The 27,416-nt window shown below is 38.5% G+C and overlaps 1 protein-coding gene across 2 annotated transcripts; it reads right to left on the bottom strand.

Annotated features, from left to right (window-relative positions):
- Positions 1–1,158: 1,158 nt before the first annotated feature.
- LOC130844136 (kynurenine/alpha-aminoadipate aminotransferase, mitochondrial-like) lies at positions 1,159–26,399 on the bottom strand. Of its 2 annotated transcripts, XM_057720263.1 has the most exons (13): positions 26,178–26,399; positions 25,474–25,642; positions 24,378–24,510; positions 22,158–22,232; positions 16,420–16,629; positions 15,788–15,853; positions 14,481–14,563; positions 13,956–14,052; positions 12,643–12,704; positions 12,309–12,373; positions 10,940–11,046; positions 2,696–2,797; positions 1,159–1,745 (listed from the first exon to the last, which is right to left on the bottom strand). In XM_057720263.1, the coding sequence occupies exons 1-13, from the start codon at positions 26,242–26,244 to the stop codon at positions 1,704–1,706; spliced, it is 1,278 nt and encodes a 425-aa protein (XP_057576246.1). In that variant the 5' UTR covers positions 26,245–26,399; the 3' UTR covers positions 1,159–1,703. The 2 variants fall into 2 exon arrangements, with proteins under 2 accessions (XP_057576246.1, XP_057576247.1); XM_057720264.1 differs by lacking the exon at positions 22,158–22,232.
- Positions 26,400–27,416: the final 1,017 nt, after the last annotated feature.

Genomic DNA, 27,416 nt, shown 5'->3' with positions numbered 1-27,416 from the left:
AAAGACTACAAACATGTTAGTGTTTCTGGATCCTGCCAGACAGCTTTCCCAGAAGCTTGAAAAGACTCAAGGGCAAAGACATCAGAGCAGGCTCTTGTTCGTGGTGCTTTAACATTTCAGTGGGGAGGAAATCTCTGGAAATGGAAGTGAACCCTGAGTGATAAGGGGCAGCTTGCCCATCTCCTGTGTGTCCTCTCTCTGCCTTTCTATTTTCCTACGAAGAAGCAGATTCCCGTAGGCTGTGGTTAGATTGCGTGTTTCCCGGCCTGAAAGGGGACTGTACATCGACTCCTCTATGTCAGGGACTTAAAAAGGAAAACTAGGCCCTCATGTACATAGCCCAGGCTGAGCAGTTTGGCTATTGTTGAAAACTGTTGAATAAAATATATGGAAGGCTGGTTTTACTTTTGGGAATTAATTTGAACTTTCCTCTGTCTTGTCCCACTACACAGGCTTGTCAGCTTCCCCATCTCATCTATCCTCTGCTTCCTGCGTCTCTCCAGTCTCCTAAATAACCACCACAGCTTGCCCTAGAAATGGGATGGGGCTTGGAGCGAGCTGATTTGATCTGAGCTTTAAGGTAAGATTTTTGCTCAAGAACTTTAGCTGTCAGAAGGTGTAACGTCTCATTCAGATGCCGGGAAAATAATAACCGTGATGGAGATGTTTATACACACAAAGGATGGTGGGAATGATAAAGAGGTAAACTTCCTAATTGATCATAGGACTGGATAACCTTACAAGGACTGGGTCTTGGAGCACTGGTAAATTGTTCTACAGCAGTAGAAAACAGATACAGGGTATTTATGATACTGTCCTAATGAGATCCCATTCTTGTACGTATTACGCATACATGCATAGAAAACATCTAAAAGGACGGATGATAAATGCTGGCAGTGAGATAGCCAGTGTCTTCTACTTTATTCCTTATATATGCTTCCTGGATTGTTTGAACAAAAATTAAGTGAGCATATATTTAATAATCAGATGGAGAAAATAAAGATCTTAAAGGTGAGGAAGAAAATCATTAAAAAGTATATCCTAAGTACCTCAAAGTAGTCTAGTAGATTGAAATTACGTAATAGACAAGAATGCATTTTTGAAAGCTGTGTAGTTTCATGAAAATACAATGTAGTACATTTTTCTCAGTCCTTACTATCTCCTCCTTACTTAGAATTCACAGGCAGACCTTTAGTATGTTTAGATTCAGAATTTTATTTTAAAAGGATTTCTATGCCGTAACATAATGTCTGTGATACTCTTACTGAAAATTATGTATAATGGTCAAATTCTAACAATTTTTGCAAGAAGCTCTCATTACATTTTCTAAAAAATAAAGTTCACATTATATACCATTTTGAACATGACTATTTGCTTACAAATAGCTTACTGTAAAATGTCAGTTTCAAAGAAAATTTATGGGAAATTATAAAGCAACTACAAAATTCTTTACAATAAAATCTAGGATAAAAATATTTTTTGTGGGTTTAAAATTTATCAACATGTATAGTTGGATTATAAATGTATTTTGGCAATCTGATGGGTTCAAGGGCCCTTTAAAAGTTGTCTAGTTAAATTACTACAGCTATGACGTGTTTGGTGAAACCCAATCTGTAAGTCTAATACCAATGATCATTTCTTCCTCCTGAAACATAGAAATAATTTATCTGCAAACGGTGAGTGCTGTGAAGAGTTTGATTTCTTCATAAAGCTTCCTTTATAAATTGGGCTAATCCCTGGAAGGCCTAAAAGAGAACAGAGAGAAGAATTAATGAAATTAGGATGCTGTTTAGGAAAAGTCTGTCATAACTTGAAAAATTTAGACAAAGAATATCCATCTTAGATTGAGATAAGGCAATGAAAGGTCAGGCTTAACCTCAGCTTTATCTGGGTCAAATGCCATCATGTTCACTAATATACGTAGATGGAAACATATCAGAGTCCCAGGAATTTTGAAAAAATTCTTATATCCCTCGAGAGCATCATTTTCTCCTACAACATGAATTATTTTTTCATGTATATATAATTATTTTTCTCACCTGCATATGCCTTCTGTATAGTCTCAATTGTCCAACTTTACTCAAATAAAACTTATGAAAAGCATATTTAATGATGTGAGAAAGCAAATAAATCAAGAACACACCAGAGATAACCCATCTCCAAGGGTAAGAATATACTCTTCTTACCATTACTGGACTCTCAGTTTATGGCTCTTCCATGAGTTCCAGACACACAGTTCATAGGAACTCGCTTCTTCGCTTCCTGTAATCTTGGTTAAAGCTGGGCTTTGTGATTAATCAATGAATTAACTCTAATCATTAGTATTATTCTATTTGACCCTTGCTGATATCTTTTCCTTCAGAGATAGAGACTGATGGCTTCATGAATTTGTACTTTTGGCTCATGCTAATTCCATGACAGCACAAAAGAGGTTCGCTTCCTGACATGTTGGTGATCTGCCAGCACTGGGTAGGTCTGAAATCTGCTCATGAAGACAATAAAATTCAACCCCAACGTGGTCGCATCATTTGTCTATAGAAGTCTGGCAACTTCTTTGAATGGTAGTTCGTGACTTTCCAACTAATACCCGTTTTTCAGAAACCCAAGAAGATATCAAACAATGTTGTAACTCACAAAATGAACAGAAAAAATTAATTGATATCCAGTGTTACTCTAAAGAGAATATTGTACTTACCATGTCCATCTGCTCTGGAGAAGCTAAAGAGTAGGATGCTCTGAAGTAGGGGCAAGGCGCTGAACTGTCAATGTAGAAATTATATCCAGGAAGCATGAATATCTAAGAGAGTTTATGGAAAATAGGTGATGTACCAAAAGAAAAACTAAAAGAAAATATAGGTGAACCTAATCTCAGAGTGGAGGACGACTCTTAAACTTAAAAAACAATGAAAGAAATCACAAGAGAAAAATCAACTTATGTAGAATTTCTGCATGTCATACAATAAAACTGAAAGCATAGAAACTGGAAAAGTGTTTACAATAAATACAGCAATTCTACCTCTTCTCCATATGCTATAAAGAATGCACAGAAACAGAGGAAAAACTTTAAAATGCACAAGGATGGCTTATTCAAGCAATAGAAATTGTAATAAACATGAATAAATGTTTAATGTAACTAGAAAAATAAATTCAAACAATGAAACATTTATTTTCTTTTTTTAAATCAAACTATAGTTGATTTACAATGCTGTGTTAGTTTCAGGTATACAGCATAGTGATTCAGTTATACATATGTATATACATGTATATGTATATCTATCTTCCTATTCTTTTTCATATTCTTTTCACTTATGGGTTATTACAAAATACTGAGTATAGTTTGCTGTGCTATACAGTAGGACCTTGTTGGTAATCTATTTTATACATAGTAGTGTATGTATGTTAATCGCAAACTCCTATTTATCCCTTCTCCCCTTTCCCCTTTGGTAACCATAAGTTTGTTTTCTATGTCTGTGGGTCTATTTCCATTTTGTCCATAAGTTCATTTGTATCATTTTTTTTAGATTCCAGATATAGCAATATCATATGATATTTGTTTTTCTCTGTCTGATGTCACTTAGTATGATGATCTCTTAGTCTAACCATGTTGCTGCAAATGGCATTATTTCATTCTTTGTTTATCGCTGAGTAATATTCCATTGTGTATATGTAGCACATCTTCTTTATCCATTCATTTTTCAATGAACATTTAGGTTGCTTCCATGTCTTGGCTGTTGTAAATAGTGCTGCAATGAATACTGGGGTGCGTGTATCTTTTTGAATTATACTTTTCTCCATACATATGCCCAGGATTGGGATCCCTGGATCATGTGGTAACTCTTTACTTTATTAAGGAACCTCCATACTATTCTCCATAGTGGTTGCACCAATTTACATTCCCACCAACAGTGCAGGAAGGTTCCCTTTTCTCCACACCCTCTCCAGCATTTATTATTTGTAGAATTTTGATGATGGGCATTCTGATTGGTATGAGTTGATATCTCATTCTGGTTTTGATTTGATTTTCTCTAATAATTAGCAATATTGAGCATCTTTTCATGTGCCTGTTGGCCATCTGTATGTCTTCTTTGCAGAAATGTCTTTTTGGGTCTTCTGCCCAGTTTTGGATTGGGTTATTCATTTTTTTTGTTTGTTTTGTTGTTTTGTTTTGATATTGAGCTGTATGAGCTGTTTGTATACTTTGGGAATTAATCCCCTGTCTGTCACATCATTTGCAAATATTTTCTCCCATTCTGTAGGTTGTCTTTTTGTTTATAGTTAATTTGCTGTGCAAAACTTTTAGGTTTACTTAGGTCCCATTTATTTTTGTTTTTATTTCCATTATTCTAGAAGATAGCACAAAAAAGATATTGCTGCGATTTATGTCAAAGAGTGTTCTGCTTGTTTTACTCTAGGAGTTTTGTAATATCCAGTCTTACATCGAGGTCATTAATCCCTTTTGAGTTTATTTTTGTTTATGGTGTTAGAGAATGTTCTAATTTCATTCATTTATGTGAGCTGTCCAGTTCTCCCCAAACCACTTACTGAAGAGACTGTCTTTATTCCACTATATTTTCTTGCCTCCTTTGTTGTAGATTAATTGGCCATTGGTGCATGGGTTTATTTCTGGGCTTTCTATACTGTTCCAGTGGTGTATATTTCTGGTTTTGTGCCAGTACCGTACTGTTGTTGTTGTTTCTTTGTTGTTGTTGTTGTTTTCCTGTAAATTTATTTATTGATTGGCTGTGTTGGGTCTTTGTTGCTGCACACGGGCTTTCCCTAGCTGCAGCGAGCGGGGGCTACTCTTTGTTGTGGTGTGCAGGCTCCTCATTGCTGTGGCTTCTCTTGTTGTGGATTATGGGCTCTAGGTGCATGGGCTTCCATGGTTGTGGCACACGGGCTCAACAGTTGTGGCTCATGGGCTCTGAAGCAGAGGCTCAATAGTTGTGGCACACAGGCTTAGTTGCTCCACAACATGTGGGATCTTCCCAGAGCAGGAATCGAACCTGTGTCCCCTGCATTGGCAGGCAGATTCTTAACCACTGTGCCACCTAGGAAGCCCCATACTGTTTTGATGACTGTAGCTTTGTAGTATAGTCTGAAGTCAGGGAATGTGACTCCTCCAGCTCCATTCTTATTTCTCAAGATCACTTTGGCTGTTAGCATTCTTTTATGTTTCCATACAAATGCTAAATGTGTTTGTCCTCATTCTGTGAAAAATGTGATTGGTAACTTGATAGGCATTGCATTCAACCTGTAATTGGCCTTGGATACTAAAATCATTTTGACAATATTGATTCTTCCAATCCTAGAACATGGTATATCTTTCCATCTGTTTGTGTCATCTGCAATTTCTTTCATCAGTGTCTTATAGTTTTCCAAGTACAGTTCTTTTGCCTTTTAAAGTAGGTTTATTCCTAGGTATTTTATTCTTTTTGATGTGATGGTAAATGGGATTGCTTCTTTAATTTCTCTTTCTGATCTTTTGTTACTAGTGTATAGAAATGCAACAAATTTCTGTGTATTTATTTTGTATCATTGAACTTTACTGAATTCATTGATGAGCTTTAGCAGTTTTCTGGTAGCATCTTTACGATTTTCTACATATAGCATCATCTCATCTGCAAACAGTGACAATTTTACTTATTCCTTTCCAATTTGGATTCCTTATATATCTTTTTCTTCTCTGATTGCTGTGTCTAGGTCTTCCAAAACTGTGTTGAATGAAAGTGGCTAGTATGGGCACCCTTGTGTTGTTCCTGATCTTAGAGGAAATGCTTTCAGATTTTCACCATTTAGTATGATGTTAGCTGTGGGTTTTTCATATATAGCCTTTATTATGTTAAGGAGTGTTTTCTCTATGCCCAGTTTCTAGAGAGTTTTTATCATAAATGGATTTAGGATTTTATCAGAAGCTTTTCTTGCTTCTATTGAGATGATCATATGGTTTTTATCCTTCAGTTTGTTAATGTGGCATATCACACTGATTGATTTGTAGATATTGAAAAAAATGCAAAAAACACAAACATGTGGAGGCTAAACAATATGCTGCTACACAACCAATGGATCACTGAAGAAATTAAAGAGAAAATCAAAAATACCTAGAGAGAAATGAAAATGAAAACACAGTTCTCTAAAACCTATGGGACTCAGCAAAAGCAGTTCTAAGAGGGACATTTATAGGAATACAATTGTACCTTAGGAAACAAGAAAAATTCCCAGTAAAGAACCTAACCTTATACCTAAAGCAACTAGAGAAAGAAGAACAAACAAAACCCTTAGTTAGTAGAAGGAAAGAAATCATAAAGATCAGAGCAGAAAAAAATTACCTAGACACTAAGAAGACAATAGAAAAGATCAATGAAACTAAAAGCTGGTTCTTTGGAAAGATAAACAAAACTGATAAACCTTGAGCCAGACTCATCAAGAAAAAAAAATGAAGAGGGCCTAACAATAAAATGAGAAACGAAAAAGGAGATGTTATGACCAATGCCACAGAGAGTTAAAGAACCATGAGAGACTACTGTAAGCATCTAATACCAATAAAATGGACAACCTAGAAGAAATGGACAAATTTTTAGAAAGGTACAACCTCCCAACCCTGAAGCAGGAAGAAATAGAAAATATGAACAGAGCAGTTAGCAGTATTGAAATTGAATCAGTAATTTACAAACTCCCAACAAGCAAAAGTCCAGGACCAGATGACTTCACAGGTAAATTCTATCAAACATTTAGAGAAGTGTTAACACCTATCCTTCTGAAACTATTGCAAAATGTTGCAGAGAAAGGAACGCTTCCCAAACTCATTCTATACCAAAACCAGACAAAGATACCACAGAAAAAGAGAAAATTACAGGCCAATATCACTGATGAACATAGATGTAAAAATCCTCAACAAAATACTAGCAAACCAAATCCGATAATACATTAAATGGATCATACACTGTGATCAAGTGGGATTTATCCCAGGAATGGAAGGATTTTTCAACATCTGCAAATGAATCAGTGTGGAATACCCTTTTTAAGTTATCAAATTTGGAGGTGACTTTTAAGCTGGGGGTTGAAGGATAAGTAGGCGTTGACCAAGCAAAAAGTAGGGGAAGAATCCTTCAGCGTAAAGATACAGAGTGTAGAGGCCCCAAGGTGCAAAGAAAATTGATCACTCAAAGAAGTGAAAAAACTTAATACATAAAGTGAAGGAATAAAAATGATAGGTCATTGTGTCCAAATGATGGGACACCTGTCTTCTTGGTGACCTCTGTGGCTGACAGCTCACTGCCCCAAAGCATGTGTCCTCTGCTTCCTGGGCATGAAAACACAGGGTTCCCAGCCTCTATCTAGATGCCTGTGGCTATGTGATTGAATCCCAGCCAGGAGAGGGAAAGTTGTGGTGCTGTTTCTCGGCCTGGCCCCTGAACATCTCCCTATGTGACCCATCGTGCCCTCTGCATGCAAAGGTCATCGTGGATCCATGTGTTGAAAAATGCATAGCAAGAAGATGGCAGGAACCTGGGTCTCTGACTCAAGAGGGGAGCAGAGGAACCTGCAGACCACGTCTTTGAAAATTGTACGTGAGTCAGAAATAAACTTGGGTTGTGTAAAGCCTTTGAGATTGTTGTCTAGCAAAATCATGACATTCAAAGCTTTAAGTAACTGCTTGTGGTTACATGGTGTAAATTATGGGCCCTCTCTGCTGAAGTTAGATGAGCTGGGAATGAAATGATTTGGGGCACTCTGGGGAGAAGATTTCAAGGCGGAAGATGGTTTTTTTTTTCCTCATTAACAATGAAATGAAAACATCATTTCTCCCAATATTGTGGAACAGTTTAGGGATGTGCTGGAAGAAAGTTTCTGTAGAGAAGGAGGGAGCGGTAATAATCTCCTTGTAAGATGACGAAAATCTGAGCTAAGGCGGAAGTGATAAAGTTAGAGATATTTAGAAAAGATAAAGGTACGTGCAACAGGGTATATGGAGTAAAGGAAAGGGACCGAAAAAAAATCAATAAAGTATGAAGTCTGTATCCTTAGCTCCTAGCTCAGGGATACACACAAATAGCCACTTATCACATGTTCTGGATAATAATGGCATTGATAACAAAGCAAAGAAGATGTAATAAAATTGATTTGTTCTACTAAAGTGCATTTCTTTATGTCATTTAAGTATCTGTTAAGCACTTTCTATGTGCTGTTATTAGCATTAAAACAATTCATAAAGCATGAGTCCTACACTCAATTACAATGATTACAGAGAATGAGTGATTTTCCCAGGGGAGTGGATTGGCTCTTGAGTCCAGGCAGCCACTTCCCAGCTCTGACCTCTAGACTGTCTCTTATGCTCTAGCACAGGAGTTTGCCAACAACAACATGATCTGTTCTTTGTACTTACTGTGTCAAGACAAAATTGATCTTAGAAACAGATCTTGGTGTTTACAAAAGAGTGACAAATATGACAAAGGAACTAATTAATGGAGAAAGGATGACTGATTTAGTAAACTGGAAAGCTACACAGAAGCATATTTAGATGTCTCAACTTAATCAATGCCTCTGAATGAAATCGAAGTAGAGTTATGAGTTAAGTACAAAAGGAGAAAAGAACCCGGAAGAAACCCTTGTGGGCTAATTTTAAATGAAAAAAGCAGAATATAAACTTTTCTGTGTAATTTTAATCATGTAAAAGAATTGCACAGTCATATCAAACAAACAAGCCACCTGATAAAAAATGGGCAGAAGATCTGAATATACATTTTTCCAAGGAAGACTTACAGATGCCTAAAAGGCACATGAAAAGATGCTTGATATCGCTAATTATTAGAGATATGCAAATGAAAACTGCAATGATGTACGGCCTTACACTGGTCAGAATGGCTATCATCAAAAAGTGTACAAACAATAAATGCTGGAGGGGGTGTGGAGAAAAGAAACCCTCCTACGCTGTTGGTGGGAATGTAAATTGGTGAAGCCGCTATGGAAAATATTATAGAGGTTTCTCAAAACACTAAAAATAAGACTTTCCTGGTGGTGCAGTGGTTAAGAATCCACCTGCAAATGCAGGGGACACGGGTTTGAGCCCTGGTCTGGAAAGATCCCACATGCCATGCAGCAACTAAGCCCGTGTGCCACAACTACTGAACCTATGCTCTAGAGCCTGTGAACCACAACTACTGAAGCCTGTGCGCCTAGAGCCCGTGCTCTGCAACAAGAGAAGCCACCGTACCAAGAAGCCCGTGCACAGCAACGAAGAGTAGGCCCCGCTGACCACAACTAGACAAAGCCCACGCACAGCAACAAAGACCCAACGCAGCCTAAATAAATAAATAAATAAATAAATAAATAAAAACAGAAAACAAAAAATCCAAAAAAAACCCTCTGAAAATAAAACTACATATGATCGAGCAATTGCACGGGTGGGTACCTATCCGAAGAAAATGAAAACACTAATTCAAAAAGATACATGCACCCCAATGTTCATTGCAGCATTATTTATAATAACTAAGATATGGAAACAACCTAAGTGCCCATCAACAGATGAATGGATAAAGAAAAATGTGATATATATATATATATATATATATATTTGGGCTAAGGAAGTATTCCATTGTGTATCATATCACAATGTGATGCGATACACAATGGAATACTACTGAGTCACAAAAAGAATGAAATAATGCCTTTTGTGACAACATGGATGGACTTGGAGGGTATTACGCTTAGTGAAATAAGAGAAAGACAAATGTGCACTTATATGCAGAATCTAAAAAAATAAAATGAGTAAATACAACAAAAAAGAAACAGACTCACACATAACAAACTGGTGGTTACCAGTGGGAAGAGAGAAGGGGGGAAGGGCAAGATAGGAATAGAGGATTAAGAGGTAAAAACTATTATGTATAAAATAAACAAGACAAAATGACATATTGTACAGCACAGGGAATATAGCCAATATTTTATAATAACTTTAAGTGGAGTCTAATCTTTAAAAATATTGAATCACTATGTTGCACACCCGAAACTAATGTAATATAGTAAATCAATTATACTTTCATAAAAAATAATTTCATAGACAAAACACTAGGTATATACAAGCTCTTCAAGAAGATGTATCACAAATGGTCGTAAAAATCTGGATGGTAAAATTATGGGCTATTTAAAAATTTTTCATTTTGCTTTGATGACCTATAATGCTACCATGAGTGTGTTTTACTTTCATAATCAGGAAAAAAATCCTTTTATTTTAATCCTAATGCTTATGGTTACCAGAGGTTAAGGGGAGGAGGGATAAATTAGGAGACCGAGATTGACATGTACAACTACTATATATAAAATAGACAATAAGGACCTATTCTATAGCGCAGGGAACTCTACTCAATAGTCTGTAATGGCTTATATGGGAAAAGAATCCAAAAATTAGTAGATATATGTATAACTGATTCACTTTGCTGTACACCTGAAACTAATACAACATTGTAAAGCAACTATACTCCAATAAAAATTTTTAAAAATAATAAAAAAACACTAATGGCTAATACTTACCAAGCATTGGCTATTTGCCAGGTATTAGTCTATATTGACTGTTTCCAACATCACAGTGACCTAAGAGGGAAGGATTCTTATCATCTGCACTTTACAGATGAAACTCAGGGAAGGCACCTCACCCAACGCCGCATATTAGGACAGGGCTCCAGCTGGGATTCACACCCAAGGACGTGGCTCCAGAGACTGTGCTTTTAGTCACTAAGCTAATTAGTAGCTGAGCTGTCACTGTATTTCCCCTAGTTTAGACCAGGAGACTGATTCTGTACCCAAAATCTATTATGATCTTAGTAAGGAGATAATGTATCTGATAGGCAAATATTATGAGTTGGGGTAGTGGGCAACAATAAATCTCTCTCACCATTTTTGTTGAGAAATTAAAGAAAAAGTGTAGCTTTTCTTCCTGTTTTACCTCTTTCTTAAACGCTTTTTCTTCAATCAGTTCTCTTACATCCTGAATGCCCTTAATTTTAACCCATAAAAACATTCCAGCATTTGGAACATGCCATTCTGCCAAACCTACAAAAAAAAGAAGAGAAGAAATATTTCCAAAGGTCATTTTTGATGATGTCAACTGTATCACTGAAATAACAAATCAAAGTAATTGTAAACTAGTATTTCCAAAAAAGTTCCTTCAGTGATAGCATTTTTAAAAAATAGTTTTATGAGTCCTGAAAATGGGTGTTCTGAGTTTTATTTCAAAAAGTGAAGGGGGGGGTGTGTGTTCAAAGGGAGAGAGGGGATCCATGTGTTTTTTATGATTTTAGTGGGTCTCAGGGCAGTGCAGGAGATCCAGTGCCATGCCCACCTCTTCCTATTTTAGGAGAGGATTCCTCAACTCTTTCTAGTCTTCTAGTGTTTTAATAAATCCTATCATTAATGCAATAGTTCAGAAGTCCAGTGAATTGAAGTTTTTATCAGAATGTAATTAATTATGAAAGGAGTACATACAGTTAAGAAATTCTGGTCATTTGTAGGGTGTATGTTTCATTGAATATAAGGACAGAGAAACCAAGAAGGAAGAATATTTTGATTTTAATTACTGCCTTAAAAAAAAACACCTTGCTGTTGATTAAAACCTTTTTTTTTTTTTTTAACTTTACTATACAAAGTAGTAGAATAGTACTCTTATCAAAAGGATGTAATCTATTTTTACCAAGACTTCCTGGGGAACAAGATATGATGGAAATAAGGAGTGGATACTTTGTATTTCCTATTATTCTTGCCAAGGGCATTTTTAGTGGTGTAATGAAAGCCATGCAATTCATTTTACTTTCTTCCTTAATATAAAATTAAATCTAAACTATTCTGAAATCAATTTAGCAATAGAAAATATTAGATACATGAGGTTAATGATTAAAAGGCAAGTCGTCTGTAAAGAGAAACCCGCCTTAGATTGTACTGTCTTGTCTTTATAACGTCAGAAAAGGTGTATGCTGTTTATTTCACAATTTCTCTTCTATTTGGAGCAAAATTTTGAAAACCTTTTGAATACAGATGTTATTTAGCTTTAATTAGGTTATTGCTGGTTGATTGTTAGACTAATTGGTATTTTTTCTTTAAACCACAGATACTTGGCAGCAGTCAGGTATAGCAGAGATGGGTAGAATTGTACCAGGGTTTGTGCTGTTACTTCTGAGATTATTTACAGGGTAACATTTTCTTGTTCCTCCTGGACCCTGTTTCCTTCCCCAGGGTTATTGACGATACCATGTGGTGTTTATCATTCACTCATCTAAGGGCTACTGTTCATCCCAGGACAGGATGTGCGTTCCACTCACCACTTAACCACTTGTCTGCAGCAGCCAATAATGCATCCCTCTGCTTCCTATAGAAATCAAGAACCCTAGACGAAGAAAAAAAAATGAAAAGGATGTGTTTGCTACATTGATTGCAGAAACTAAGAAGGTCTGGAGTCCAGTCTATAAGAGTCTATATTCTACCTTGAGGAAAATGTTGAGTTCTTGATGAGGCAGTAGAGCACATTTATTTGACCTGTCAGGCGGTAAACTTTTTACCATTGTGGTTTTCCCATTATTGTGGAACAATTCAAAAATGAAAATTAATAGAGTGAAGTCTCTTTCTATGTAAAGTATGGAACCTAAAATACATTACCTCTCTACGTGAGCCAGGAAGCCGTCTTCTCCCCACTGGTGGAGAAGCTGTGATACCAGGAGCTAAAAGGGATGAGACAGTAATAAGGTCATCAGTCATCCTCTAAAGTGTGTTTTTTGCCAAATGTAACAGCAAACCACTCTTGATTGTGTGTGGAAACCACCCAAAGAAGATGCAACCACCTGCAGGAAGCTTTGTGAGTCAATGGTTTATAATAAGGTTGATTAAGAACAATGGCAACAATAATAGTGAAAATAACGTATTTATATGGAACTTGCTGTGTGCTGGAAACTGCTGTACCATATGAATATATTTCAGCTCAGTTGATCTTCGTAATACCCTTATCAGGCAGGTCATTATTTCCACTCTACTGATAAACAGACTGAGGCACGGGGCGAAGTTAACTTTGCTGAGGTCACCAGCAGTCCCAGAGCCTGGACACAAGTCAGACTGTCCAGCCCCAGATCCACCCAATAACTGCTGCCCTGGATGGCCTCTCTACACAGAAAACACATGCAGATGATACATGAAGTTATGCAATATATTCAGAGATTTTTCTATCCAAAATGGAAGTTTTAAATGTTGTAAATGGATAGTGAATTTGGTTGATAACAGATACAGAAAATATGAAAAAAGTCCCCAACTTGATAAAACATGAGGACATCTGCACTTTGTGGAATGTATAATATCAAACAAATGTCCAATCTATATAAACTACCACTTTTGCCTTCGTAGATAGAAGTTCTGTCCTTAAGGTCTGATTGTCAAGGTTGCCTTAGGGATGGGTCCAATCATTTCTCAAAGCTTGTGAGGAAATTTATACATTTGCCGCAAATAATTTTACTGCATTTTAATTAAAACACATTCCAGCTGGTGTCTGTAGGGGAGGTCAGCACGTGAGCAGCAGAGGTAGACATCAGGCCACCACATGGGTTTGGAACACTTGCTGTTAGATTCCAGGACAATGAAGCTAATGCTGTGTTACTTCACCAAACCTCTTCTGTCCTGTTGAGTTCAACAGAGTGTTTAGGGGGTTCCTGGGCTAGATGGCAGGACACAAGGTGAATAAGATCTCTGACTCTCAAGGCACTCTGCCTACACTGTGAAACAGCACCAGGTCCATTCAAATTGCTGTTGCCTTCTAGAGCTCACATCTGTGGTGTGTGGTCTCCTAATGCAGTCCATGTGGAACTAGAGATGCAATCAGTAATTTCTCTTCCTGCCACCTTCACTCAGTCTTATTTGCCAACAACTACTCATATGTTGTATTATGATCTGACTTAAAAAATTCCTCTTTCCTAAATTGTCCTTACCTGTGTAAAAGTGCAGGTGTGCATTGTTGAAACTTCTGTGTGTAAAACAATTCTCTCGATCAAGGGCTTTGGACCAGAAATAAACCCTATTCTCAACCTGCACAAAGAGAGAAAAGGCCAATACCAACCCTGCATTAACAATTAATACTATGTTGCTGATTTTACAGGGAGGAAAGTTGTGACCTGGGGAAAGAGGGACCTAGACAGTTAACACATTCTAATAAAACTACTTCTTATTTAAAATACACATTTAAATTGTACAGTTAAAATAGAATGCATATCTGACCACGTATTTCTAAATGCGTTCTTTCATATGTACAATCAAAAACCTGACCAACCCCCTACAGCTATAGCTTAACAGGCAAGTATTTTTGACCGCTGGGGACAAATTGGGAGAAAAGCCTGGTATTAATAGTCATAATCAAATGGGGATAGCAGCATCTTAAATGAGAACTATTCGCACTAAGAGATGCTGTGGTGCAGCGTCACCTCTTGATGCATCCTGAAGGCAGAGCAGGGCCTTACCCAGGGGACAGGACTTTGGAAAAAGAGTCAGCTCGGATGACACGCCCATCAACATCCATGGAGAGAAAAGTCGGTGCCCAGGGCTTGAAATGGAAGAAAAATACTGTTGGTTTGGGACGTCTGTTAGAGACCGTGTCTCTGCTTTGTGCAGAGAGTGGGGAGGAATGGACTTGGAGAACAGTAGGACCAACATCCTTTTCCTTGTTTTCATCTCAGCCCTTTGAAATGGAGTAAGACTGAGATGCGTGTTCTTCTATTCGTATCTGCCGATCTTCACGGCTTTTCTGCCAAAGACACATACACACGTCCTCTCACTTGCTCAGGACACCACTCCTGTGAGTTTACAGGAACCTCACACAGGACCTCCCTGTGCCAAGGCTTGAGATCCAGGATGAACTAGATTTAGGGGAAGGATACAAGAAAAACTAGTTTGGAAAAGACCAAAACGAAGAGGACCATCAGCATTCAGAGCTGTTTAGAAAGAGAAGGTTGACCCTTAGACCAACTAGAAACACAAAAGAGGTGCCAATGAAGATGAGCCATGTGGTCAGTGTGCAATGCTGAGACTTCCATATTTACTTCAAAAGTAAATGCCAGCAGGAAAGGGGGGTATGTTTTTGGTGAGGGTGGCCGGCAGGCAGACATGATATTCAGGCAAAGTAGATAAAAAGCCAAGAGTTCTGTTTCTTTTCAGTAGATTTAAAGTGGGGACTGAATCCATGTGTTTGTTCTCTGCAGCCCTGAGGGCAAATAGTATTGGATTTTGAGGAATCGGGCATTGGGAGTTTGTAACACTGCTGCTGTCTCCTCGGAAACAGCAGTGTACATATGTAGTAGAAAGGGATCTAAAAGCCCATTATCCTGCAGGTAAGTTCCAGTGCCTAAGTGACAAGGATGGTGCCGAGCAGGCTGCAAGATGCTAGGAATGCCCCCTCCTCTGCCCACCACCACATCACTGACTGAGCACAGTCCTCCTGTCTGAATACAGCTTCGAAGTCTCAGCTCATCAGCCAGCCCCGAGAGACTGAGGTTGCCACCCAAGGAGACACCCCCTCCATATCCCCGGTACGATGTCTGAGGAGCTACGATCTGGATGTGGAGTCAAGACGACCCTCACCCTTGACTCACACAATCCTCCCCATGCCTGGCACATAGAGTCAGCCACTATTCTAAAGGTAAGGAATTTCTGGAGAGAGCAGTAATACCAGAGATGCAAATACTCAGCAACGCCAGCTAAAATCAAATCAGTGCAGTCACTTTCAGCCACTTATCTACTGATAGTGGGCTGTGTTGACACTGTCACTTACCTTGTTGAACTGCATAAAATAGTAAGGATCGTCTTCTATGATGAGGAAGTCATATTCTCTTGCGAGCTAAAAAAGGTTAAAGGGGCATAGTTATTTCTTCAGAGCTATGTAAGATGAAAAGCACTTCGAGTTATAGTTCTTTGTACCCATTTCTGTGTAGCTTAATATGTGGTCCTGAGAAAAAGGTTTATAGTGAAAATCTTAGGCATCAAGGTCAGCTACCTAGAATAGACTTTACAAAAGGAGCCTGCCTCCTAGTTTTAAGGAATTTCTTTCTAACTGGAAATGACAAGAAGTAGGAAAGGTAAGGGCCAGGTTGAAAACATAGACATAAAATAATGAAAATCAAATTTGGGTCAATTAACCTCATGGAGTTTAACATCCCACCAAGAATAACATTTCTTTCAAAGAAAATGTCATTTAAAGGGAAAGAAAAATTTCATAGTCCACAAGGGTGTAATAGTTTATTGAATTTAAATTTATTGGGACCCTTGGCATAGATGACTTCCTTTTATTAAAAATCATCTTCCTTGAGAGCAAGAGGCTAATAAGAGAAGGCACTTGCAGCACCCTCTTCTAAAGGATCAGAAAGAAACAAGAACACAGCCAAGTAACACATTCTTTGAAAATACCTCATAGATTTCCTTTTTGCGGTTAGTTGTTAATAAGCTCCCAGCAGGGTTGTTGCCATTTGGGACAGTGTAAAGTAATTTGGGGGTGTTTTTCTCTGGGTTCTTTGAATCTTCTGGTTTCCACTTGGAAAGTATTTCTCTCAGGGAGTCTGGAATAATCCCGTGCTCATCACTGGAAACATTGATCATGTTGCAGCCCAGGGGTTGCAGCTGCCAGTCCAAAGAGAGAAGAAAGCCCAAGATTCAGACATGGTAACAAAATATCAGTGCCCTCCATTCTCACACTAAGGAGAATGTTACCATTTATGCAGTGAAACACAAACCTGCACTCATCTCTACTCCCACATTGCATTATCTGTATAATTACATTTAGAATTGGTTCATAAAATAGGTGTTTATTAAGGAATATTTTCCTTATAATTAAGGAATATTAAGCAAATTAATCTTATAAAGCATCTGTGATGCTAATACATAAAATAGTTATAAGCAGAGGTGATATTCAAAATATTGGACAAGTGGTGTAGCATGGGCACATCAGACACAGAGCAGGCTGGAATGGGGTCCTGGAGGCCCCCTGCCATGCGCGCATTAGCTGTGTCGTACGGGGTTCAGGGTGGTCTTAGGAGAGGGGCCAGGGGAGCCAGGGTGGTGCTGGGGCACCAAGGAGCATCAGGGCAGTGGCTCGCCACGGCATGTGGATACTATAGAGTAGCGATTGCAGAGGCCGAAGTCACAAGTAGTGGCCTTGCTTATGGACATAGTTTTATGAAAGTCTTGTGTTTTCATGTTTTATGTTTGTGCACAAAAATAAAGAAAAAAATTGGCACGTAAATAACAAGCAAAGGAAAAGACAACGTACAGTATGGGAGAAAATGGTTGCAAGCAATGGAACTGACAAGGGATTATTTTCCAAAATATACAGACAGCTCATACAGCTCAATATCCAAAAAACAAAGAACCCAATCCAAAATTGGGCAGAAGATCTAAATAGACATTACTCCAAAGAAGACATGCAAATAGCCAACAGGCACATGAAAAGATGCTCAATGCTACAAATCATTAGAGAAATGCAAAGGAAATCTGCAATGATGTACCACCTCATACCTGTCAGAATGGCCATCATTGAAAAGTCTACAAATAACAAGTGCTGGAGAGGGTGTGGAGAAAAGGGAACCCTCCTACACGGTTGGTGGGAATGTAAATTGGTGCAGCCACTGTGGAGGACAGTACAGAGGTTTGTTAAAAATCTAAAAACAGAATTACCATATGATCCAGCAATCCACCTCCTGGTCATATCTGAAGAAAACCATACTTTGAAAAGGCACATGCACCCCAATGTTCATGCAGCACTATTTACAATAGCCAAGATATGGAAGCAACCTAAGTGTCCACTGACTGATGAATAAAGATGTTAAACACACACACACACACACACACACACACACACACACACACACACAATGGAATATTACTCAGCCATAAAAAGATTGAAATAATGCCATTTTCTGCAACATGGATGGATCTAGAGATTATCATAGTAAATGAAGTAGGTCAGATGGAGAAAGACGAATACTGTATAATTTCGCTTATATATGGAATCTAAAAATGATACAAATGAACTTATTTTCAAAACAAATAGACACACAGACGCAGAAAACAAGCTAATGGCTACAAAGGGAAAGAAGAGGAGAGGGATAAATTAGGAGTTTTGGATTAAAATATACACACTACTGTATATAAAACAGATAACCAACAAGGACCTACTATATAGCCAGGGAATTATACTCAATATCTTGTAATAACGTATAATGGAAAAGAATTTGAAAGTTATACATATATATGTATAACTGAATCACTTTGCTGTACATCTGAAACTACCACAATATTGTAAAGCAACCAGAATATATTTCATAAAAATTTAAAAAATAACAATAATTGAGTGAGTTTCTCGGAAAAAATTTTTCAAAGGATAAGCAAACACTTTTCTTAGCGGTCAAATGTAGAATTGTGCACTGAGACTAATCCAGACCCCACCTATGGTAAATTTAAAAGGGCTTAGACTTAAAAATCACAGAAACATGAATAAAAGAAGCCAATATTGGACCATGCAATAAACACACACATCAGTATATTCCCTCACAGCCTGGCCTTGGTCTCCGGACGTGTGAAAAAACGTGTGTGCATGTGTGCTGTTTACACAGATATAAGTTTTATGTTTGTAAGCACTGTATAATCTTATGCTGTAGGAATTTAGGAAAATAATAGTATATAGTCACTAAGAAAAGGCAATGATTTTACTTTCGTTTTTTAAATTATGGCAAAATATATAAATAACAAAAATTTGCCAAAGTGTGCAACTCAGTGGCATTAATTACATTCGCAATGTGTACATCCATTGTCCCTATTAATTTCCAAAATCTCTTCATCACTCCAAACAGACCCCCTGTGGCATTAAGCAAAAAACCCCCACTTACCCCTCCCCCAGGCCCTGGTAACCTCTAAGCAACTTTCTGTCTCTATGAATTTGCCTATTTTAGATTTTTCATGTCAGTGGAATCATACAGTATTTGTCCTTTTGTGTCTGGCTTCTTTCACTTGGCATAGTGTTTTCGAGGTTTATCCATGTCGTAGCAGGTATCAGAACTTCATTCCTTTTTCTGGCTGAATATTATTCCATTGTGTGGATGGACCACATTTTATGCATCTGTTGATGTACACTTGGGCTGCTCCCACATTTTGGCTATTGTGAATAACGCTGCTATGAACGGTTATGTTTCTGTTTGAGCCCCAGTTTTCAAATCTTTTTGGGTACATAGTAGGAGTGGAATTGGTGAGCCCTATGGTAATTCTATGTTTAACTCTTCGAGGCACCGATAAGCAGTTTTCTACAGGGCTGCAGCATTTTACATTTCTACCAGCAATGTACAGGAGTTGCAATTTCTCTACATATTCACCACTATTTGCTATGTCCCATTAAAAAAAATAATAACCATCCTAGTAGGTGTGTAGTAGTACCTCACTATGGTTTTTGACTTTTATTTCTCTAATGACTAGTGATATTGAACATCTTTTCACGTACTTATTGGCCATTTATATATCTTATTTGGAGAAATGTCTACTCAAGTCCTTTTTCTATTTTAAAATTAATTTTTGTCTTTTGTTGTTCCGTTGTAGGAGGTCTTTATATACTGTGGATTTTGAGCTCTTACCGTGCATATGATTTGCATGTATTTTCTCCCACCCTGTAGGCTGTCTTTTCACTTTTTTCATAATGTCCTTTAATGCTCAAAAGATTTTAATTTTTAATTGATGAAGTCCAATTTATCTATATTTTTGTTGCTGTTGCTTGTATTTTTTATTGTTACATCTAAGAATAGTGCCAAATCCAAGGTCAAGAAGATTTGCCCTTATGTTTTCTTCTAAGAATTTATAGTTTTAGCTCTTATATTTAAGTCTTTATCCATTTTGAGTTAAATTTTTATATGGCATGAAGTAAGGGTCCAACTTCTTTCTTTTGCATGTGGAAATCTAGTTGTCCCAGCACAGTTCATTGAAGAGACTTCTTTTTCCCTATTTAATAGTTTTGGTACCCTTGTCAAAATCAATTGGCCACAGCTGTATGGTTTATTTCTGGACTCTCAAATCTATTCCATTGGAATATGTATCTATCCTTATGCCAGTACCACACGGTTTTGATTACTACAGATTACTGCAGTTGGTTTTGTAATTGGGAACTGTGAATCTTCTAAATCTGCACTTTTTCAAGATTGTTTTAGCCATTTGGACCCTTTTTAATCCCATATGAATCTAAGGACTGGCTTTTGCATTTCTGCAAAAGAGGCTATCAGAATTTTGATAGGGACTGCGTGGAATCTGTCAATAGCTTTGGTAGTATTGACACCTGAACAGTATTAAGTTGTCCAGTCCAGGAGAAGGTGATGGTTTTGGTTTATTGGCGTCTTCTTTAATTTCTTTCAACAATGTTTTGTAGTTTTTAATGTGGAAGTCTTTCACCCATTTTGTAGAATTATTCTCAGATGTTTTATTATTTTGGATGCTATTAGAAATGGAATTTTCTTAATTTACTTTTCAGATTGTTCATTAGAAAAACAATGTTTATAATATATTTTTACCCTTCCTTAGGAGTGTTGAGGAAATATGCCTTTCATCAAGACTAGCTAATTGCTTTGTATATATTCATTTTTACAAAGATAACATTAAATTCCAAAAAGAAAAGATAACCCATGAAGTTAGATTCAATAGAGCGTAAGGATCATCTTATTAAATCCCCTACTCTAAACTAGAATTACTTTGCTAGCATTCGTTTCAGGTGGCTGTTGAAAGTTACTTTGAGCCCCTGCAGTGATGGACAGTGCTTTACTCCTCAGAGAGCTGGTAAGGCTGATGGTTAGAAAGTTGTTACATTGAGTTGAAATTGTTTCCCTGTAGTTTCCACCCTTTGGTTCCAGTTCTATCAACCTAAGGCATGCACAGACAAATCTAACTTCTCTGTCACATGGTTAACTTTAATGTACTTGAGGACAATTCTCATGTCCCTGTGGAGTCTTCTCTTTCTGGGGAAAAGAGTATAGTTCCTAAGACAATTCAACCTATGGTATTATTTCGAATTCTTTGTTCACTCTCGTTGCTTTTCTCCAACTGTGCTCCAGTCGTATTCACATCGACCTGAAAGTATTGTGCCCCAGACAGTGGCGTGATCTGAGCAGGCCCCAGCAGAGCAGGTGATCTGCTTCCTCATTCTGGACATTAGAGTCCCATTAATTAATACTAGAGAGGAAAGTCCGAATCACTCCATGGTTTTGTTTTGTTTTGTTTTTTGTTGGTGGTGGTGGTTTTTTTTGTTGTTATTTTGTTTTTGTTTTAATCTTTAAAAATCTCGATTTATTATAAAGCTTTGATAATGAACACACCCTGGTTATTAGCACAGAGGTAGACAAATAAATCTATGGAACAGAAAAGAGAGACAAAGTTATATGGGACCTTGGTGTATGGTCAAAAGCCATTACAAATTTGTGAGGGAAAAGGATGGACTATTCAAAATTAGGGTTTGGGGGACTCGAGGGAGGGTGGGGGGGGAGTCAATGGAGGGAGGGAATACGGGGATATGTGTATAAAAACAGATGATTGAACTTGGTGTACCCCCCAAAAAATAATAAATAAATAAATAAAATTTAAAAAAAAATTAGGGTTTGGAGAATCTTTTCAAATAGAAACAAAATAAAATTAGACCCTATCTCACCCCATACCGAAAAATAAATGAGATGAATTAATGGATTATTAATACATATGACATCATTTATGTGAAAATTTAATGAAAACACAATCATATTATGTATTACTTGTGGATTTAAAAACTAATAAATTCCATGTTACTTTACAGTTATTCTACATTGACATTTGATCATCCTTAGGCATGTGGTTATATAGATACTAATAAAAAAAGTCTTTGTAAATTAAGTTGCATTTCAGGTGAAATATTAAGAAATCTGGACATGATTTTGCACAACCCAATTTTAGCACCTCTACACTTAGACTGTAAAAAGAAATGTATAGAGGGTACATACATTTAATAGATTTTGCATATATTAAAGATTCTCCTGTTTACAGAAGAAAGATGCTATTTTATTTTTCGGTGGACAGATAATTCTGAAGGTGCAGTGGTTTCTTCTTATTTATTATAAGAAAGAGAGTTGCCTTTTGTAGAAATGTGTACTCACAGCATGAATTGTTCCTGAATAAATAGGTTCATTTACGAGGACATTATCTCTAGGATTAACAATCATTTCAAACACCTAACAAAAGAAGCATAGGTTAGCTTGGATAGTATGGTTTCCAGTCTTAGAACACCCCCCCGCACCCCTTTTTCTTTTAGTTTGAGCTCACTAGGATTCTAGAGAAGGAGTTGGCAAGTTTTCTGTAAATGCCAGATGGTACGTATTTTGTGAGCCCCGGTGTCTGTGTTGCAACTACTCATCTCTGCCTGTATGGTGAGAAGGCGGCTGCAGATAATACCTCAGCCGATGGTGTGGCTGAGTCCAATAAAGCTCTATTTACAGAATCAGACAAGGGCTGGCTTGGCTCTCAAGCTATAGTTTGCAAACCTCCATTCTAGGTTGAAAATAATAATAATGAAAAATAACTGGTTTTGCTCCTAAAATTCATTTATCCTTTTATTCCTTTTTTGAGTAATTTAAAAATCTTTGCTATAAGCCAGGCCTGTGTAAAGGTTGGAGAGAAAGTGATGAGCATAACAGCATGGCTTTTACCCTCATGGAGATACTAGTCCACCATTCTGACTAAATCTTACACTTGTCACAGAATAATCATTTCCTATCCTGTGATGTTTCACAATCCCCAGGTCAAGCATCTCCTCCCTATTATTTTAACAACCTAGAGCTCTTGACAAACAGCATGGCCATTATCCATTGAGACAGAAGATGTGACCTCTGTTTCCTGATTAGATCTAGGATGTTCCATTTACTTTTCCTTATGAGCTGTTGGCATTTTATGACAAACAATGTCCTCCTCTGACAAGTTTCTAATTAATTCATGATTGACAAGACCTCTTAGGACCAAACAAATCAGTGGGGTGGCTTGTGTGTTATCCATGGATCAGCTGAAAATCTTATCACATACATTTCCCATGTCAATAAGGGAACATGAGGAAGTAAAATATCCTGAATGAGGAGGGAGGGACATTTATTATCTGAGACACAGACACCTAAAATAATTTCCATCCTGCAGAACAAAGTGGAAGAAATAGTAAACCAGAGTCCCGGGATGCCTCTGTAACAAGCATAGCTATAAGCCAGTGAGTGACTGATGCATTTGGCCATCTATGCTATCTTCCTCTTTGATAAGAATGATGTTGCAACAGAGAAGAAATTTTCTTGAGTATCTTTCTGGAAAAAAAAGTGGACCTTCCTAAGAAAAAAATTTCACTGAAAACAGCTTTTTTGTTTTTCCTACTAGTCTGGGGCATCACAAATATTCCTCTTCAAGAAAAAAACAAACAGCAGCTAATCCTGTTATTTTTCCTAATTGAGTCCAAAAAGAGGGAGGAAAATTATAAAGTCTTATTACTTTAATACATTATTCTGTAATAATAATTTAATTAAAATTCATTAAAATAGCAAGCTTGCACATTTACATGAAAAAGAACAGCAAGAAAGCTACTCTGGTTTGAGATAAACAAGAGTCATACTTGAATCTGGATGTGAAGACTGAATATAGAGCCTCTTTATCCAGGACTAATTATTCATGAAAAAGAAAAGTGAAGAATAGATGAAACTGAACCATATATGCAGTCTCTTTATTGGGGGAACCCCCCATGATGGTTACCTCTGTGGGGTCCTGGAATCCAGGGGAGAAGCAGACTAGAGACAGAGAGAGAGAGAGAGAAAGAGAGAGAACTAACCCAGAGGAGAAGTCAGACACAGACACAGACTATATATTTAGACCTGCAGAAGCACAACCATGAGGGAGTCAGGGCACAAGAGGCAGGAGGCACAGACGATGACACCAGCAGACACACAAGGGAATGACGTTTCAGCTCAGGAGTATCAGGATACACCCTCTGAAAAATTTAAAAGTCATACACTGAAATGTTATAGCCACAAGCATAACAGAAATGTAGCCTGAATCTCTGAGCCAGATGAGACTAAGCAGCGCTCACTAAGCTGCAGGAAGGGCTTGAGTTCTCCCTGACTGGGAATCTTGTCCTAATGACTCAGAGCCCTGGATCATTGATGATGGGATCTCTGTTTAAGAGCAGTCAGGTTGGTGAATGTCTTTAAGTTCCATTTATGATTCTAGGTGAAGACAAGGAAGAGTTCCTAACCCACAAAACATGGTGCTCTGTGGTTAAGGGAGAGAGGGCTGTATGGGGGAACATAGTATTTGATTCCTCCCGCAGGTACCCTTCCTTCCAGTCTTACCTTACAGAGACCTTCTTGGCTGCCACATGTGACACATATGTCCATTTGCCCTTGGCTGGGTGGATAATGGATGGTGGGAGGATTATGCAGTTTTATTTGTAACTGTTTTAGCCAGGATAACAGCTCTGGGAGTCTAAAGTACAAAATGCATTTCAAAATTTCCAGTAGTGAAAATCATAATAGTAGACAGGAACTTTATACCAAGCACTTTATACATTCAATTTAAAAGTCCTCAAATGCTTTTTGCCAATATTAATATCTTTACTTAAAAGACAAGGCAACAGACTTAGAGATTAAGAAATCCACATAAAATTAATCAGCTGGTGATTAAAAGAGCTGAGACTTGACTTTACAGCTTTCTTATCCAAAGCCTGTACTTTTTCTTTTACATTAGAGCACTCATTGCATAATTAATTTTTTTGTTTTGCTTAGGGATATTTCTGTAGGATACCTAGACGTTCACATTTAGTAAGTTCTTTGTATTACAGAAAGAGAGCCTAGGTGTACATTATACAATTCTTATGCACCCAACATGCATTATTCCTCAATCACCGAGCAAACAGTCTTTAATAAAGTATAATTAATAGACACTCTGTGAGTTACCCTTTAGCACTGGAAGAAGACCAGCTAAGGGAAGCCTTAGAATATGTGTTCCATGTGCCTTCATGAAATTAAACACATCTGAATTGAGGGCAACATGTTTGCATAGCTGCCTGTTTAGAAAGGGAACAAAATGATCAAAAAATGTCCCCAGGACCTAACTGGCTGCTTCCTGAGTCATCCTTTTCCTCCTTTCTCCTACCCTGCTTCTTCACCTAGCTATCTTCCCCCTCTCTCTTTTTTTTCCACTCTCAGCTCAAATGGAACCTCCTTCCAAACACCTCCCCCTCTCCTAGTCATTTAAGGTTGAGAAGTATCACTTGGGTTAAGTATTCAGTATCATTGCTGTTGTTAATTATTCTTCTAAAACTCTTCCCCAAACCTTCCTAACTGCTGAATACCCAGTTAAAAAGGACACAAGTTGCTTCATCAGCAGGCCGTAGAATATTGTTCATGAAAATGAACCAACAAAATTAAATTATCTACTGATCAGTACCCAGCACTTTGAGAATACTGCAGTGCTCTCTTCATTATTTCTTCATCAAATTGAATGGCCTCTCCATTTTCTATGGTGACAACTGCAGTCTTGAAAGGGAACATGTTGGGGTTTGGTGCTCCAGCCGCCAAAGAGAGGGCAGATTTCGATGCCTTGCCCAATATCTCAGCTTCAACAAATGAGGAGGAGAAGAAACACTTTCAGTGAAGACTTTCATAAACAGAGATGGTTCAGCATGTTGCATTAAAGTCAGTAAAACTTTAGAGTGTGAGGAATGCTAGACTAAAAGAAACGTAGAAGATGACTTTTTCTGGACCAGCCTCACCGGTGGAGGAGCTAAGGAATAGACAGGTGCAACTAAGAAGGCAGAGTGACCAGACAGACAAGCCAAGGGCCACAGTAACAGAAAAGGCTCCTCCACTCGGCCCCTCCCTGCCTGCCAGGCTCCCATTGCACCCCTCTCTCTCCCATTACCCTCCTTACACACACACCCCCTCCCCCAACCCAGACTCCTGTGTCCTGAAGAGCCCTCTGGACTCTAACCAGGACGAGTGCACAGTGGCCTGTGTTCTCTCTATTGATGATTTACTGCCCTCGTGCCCGTTCTAGCTGGTCTTCTGTGCCAAGACTGCGCAGAACCGGTTTCAGGACACAAGAGCAGCTTTGCTGGGACCCTTCCGGGGGAGAGCGCGGCGAAGACTCACCCATTACTCGAATGGCACAATGCTCTCTGGCTGCGCTTGTGGCCGTGATGAACCGTGCGTAATTCATTCTTTGATTCCAAGCACCAAGCCCCTCCTTCGGTGGTTGAAGATTAGGAAAATCAAGGATCCGTTTCAATCCTGTCTGTAACCCTCGCCCTGGAAAGGCCACCTCCACTGTCCCCCGTGCCTCAGTATGGCGCGCGGAGCCAGGAGAGGCCACCGAAGCTCCGGCTGGAGGCTGGCTTAGGCCTGGTTAGGAAGTGGCAAGGCGGGTGGCAGGACTGGCTAAGTCCACTTGCAGAAACAGTGTGCGCGCCTCTTCCTGCTCCAAGGCCTTTGGTTCTAACCTGCCACGCCCCTCCATCCTGGCCAAGCCCCAGCCGCGCCTCCAGTCCCCGCCCAGCGTGGGCTGAGCTTCCAGGCGAGTGAGTCCCTACTCTCCAAGCCTCTAGTCAGACTCCGGCCCCTGGTCGCTGGTCCAGCCTGAGACCTACCTTGAGCCTCCAGCCTGGTCTCTTTCTTGGCGCAGGCAGTGCAGGGAGGCTGGCTGCATTTAATGATTTTCTGACTGGGTATTTTGCACAAGGTACTTAAGCGTTCTGGGCATCAGTTTGCTTGCTCACAGAGCTGTGGGCAGGATTAAATCAGAGAATCTCTGAAGCTTCTCAGAACCCTGGCCTGATCTTATAAAAGCACTCAGTGACTGTTAGCTGTTATGATTAGGAGCAATGTTCTTAGCAAAACTAAGGACTCAGCCTCCTAAAGGTTTTCGCTAGAGAAACTGGCAACTTTTAAGGCAAATTATGTCCTTAGTTAATTCATGTACACAATTAAGGATCTTTGTGAGGTTATCTAACAAAATGTTGCTTCTGAATGTTTCTAGAAATTAGCTCAAGAAGCTCTAACTAACCTCTAATTAGGGTATAAACTTAAGTTAATTATGAAATAAAAGTGGAGCTATTGCTGTTACTAGAGATGCAGGATTCCTCCCCCTCCCGGCTCCCCCCCCTCCCATTAGTGTGGTTCCCTTAGACAGGGGTCCCCAACCTTTCTGACACCAGGGACCTGTTTCATGGAAGATAATTTTTCCACGGATGGGCGGTGGGGGTGTTGGGGGAGGCTGGTTCAGGTGGTAGTGCCAGCAGTCATTCAGGAGGTAATGCAGCTATGGGGAACAGCAGTGAAACTTTGCTCTTTAGCCTGCTGCTCACCTCCTGCTGTGCGACCTGGTTCCTAACA

This window comes from Hippopotamus amphibius, chromosome 2, assembly GCF_030028045.1.
Source record: "Hippopotamus amphibius kiboko isolate mHipAmp2 chromosome 2, mHipAmp2.hap2, whole genome shotgun sequence".
NCBI lineage: Eukaryota > Metazoa > Chordata > Mammalia > Artiodactyla > Hippopotamidae > Hippopotamus > Hippopotamus amphibius.
This window is presented reverse-complemented; position numbering and strand designations above follow the sequence as displayed.

What these genes read in the sequence shown, in the direction of transcription:
- LOC130844136 (XM_057720263.1), bottom strand. Translation starts at nt 26,244, where the DNA reads ATGAATTACGCACGGTTCATCACGGCCACAAGCGCAGCCAGAGAGCAT. An exon ending in TTGTGCCATTCGAGTAATGG is followed by an intron (nt 25,643 to 26,177) that starts GTGAGTCTTCGC and finishes CATTTGTTGAAG; the next exon opens with CTGAGATATTGGGCAAGGCA. An exon ending in TCCAAAGTCCTGTCCCCTGG is followed by an intron (nt 14,053 to 14,480) that starts GTAAGGCCCTGC and finishes CTCTTTGTGCAG; the next exon opens with GTTGAGAATAGGGTTTATTT.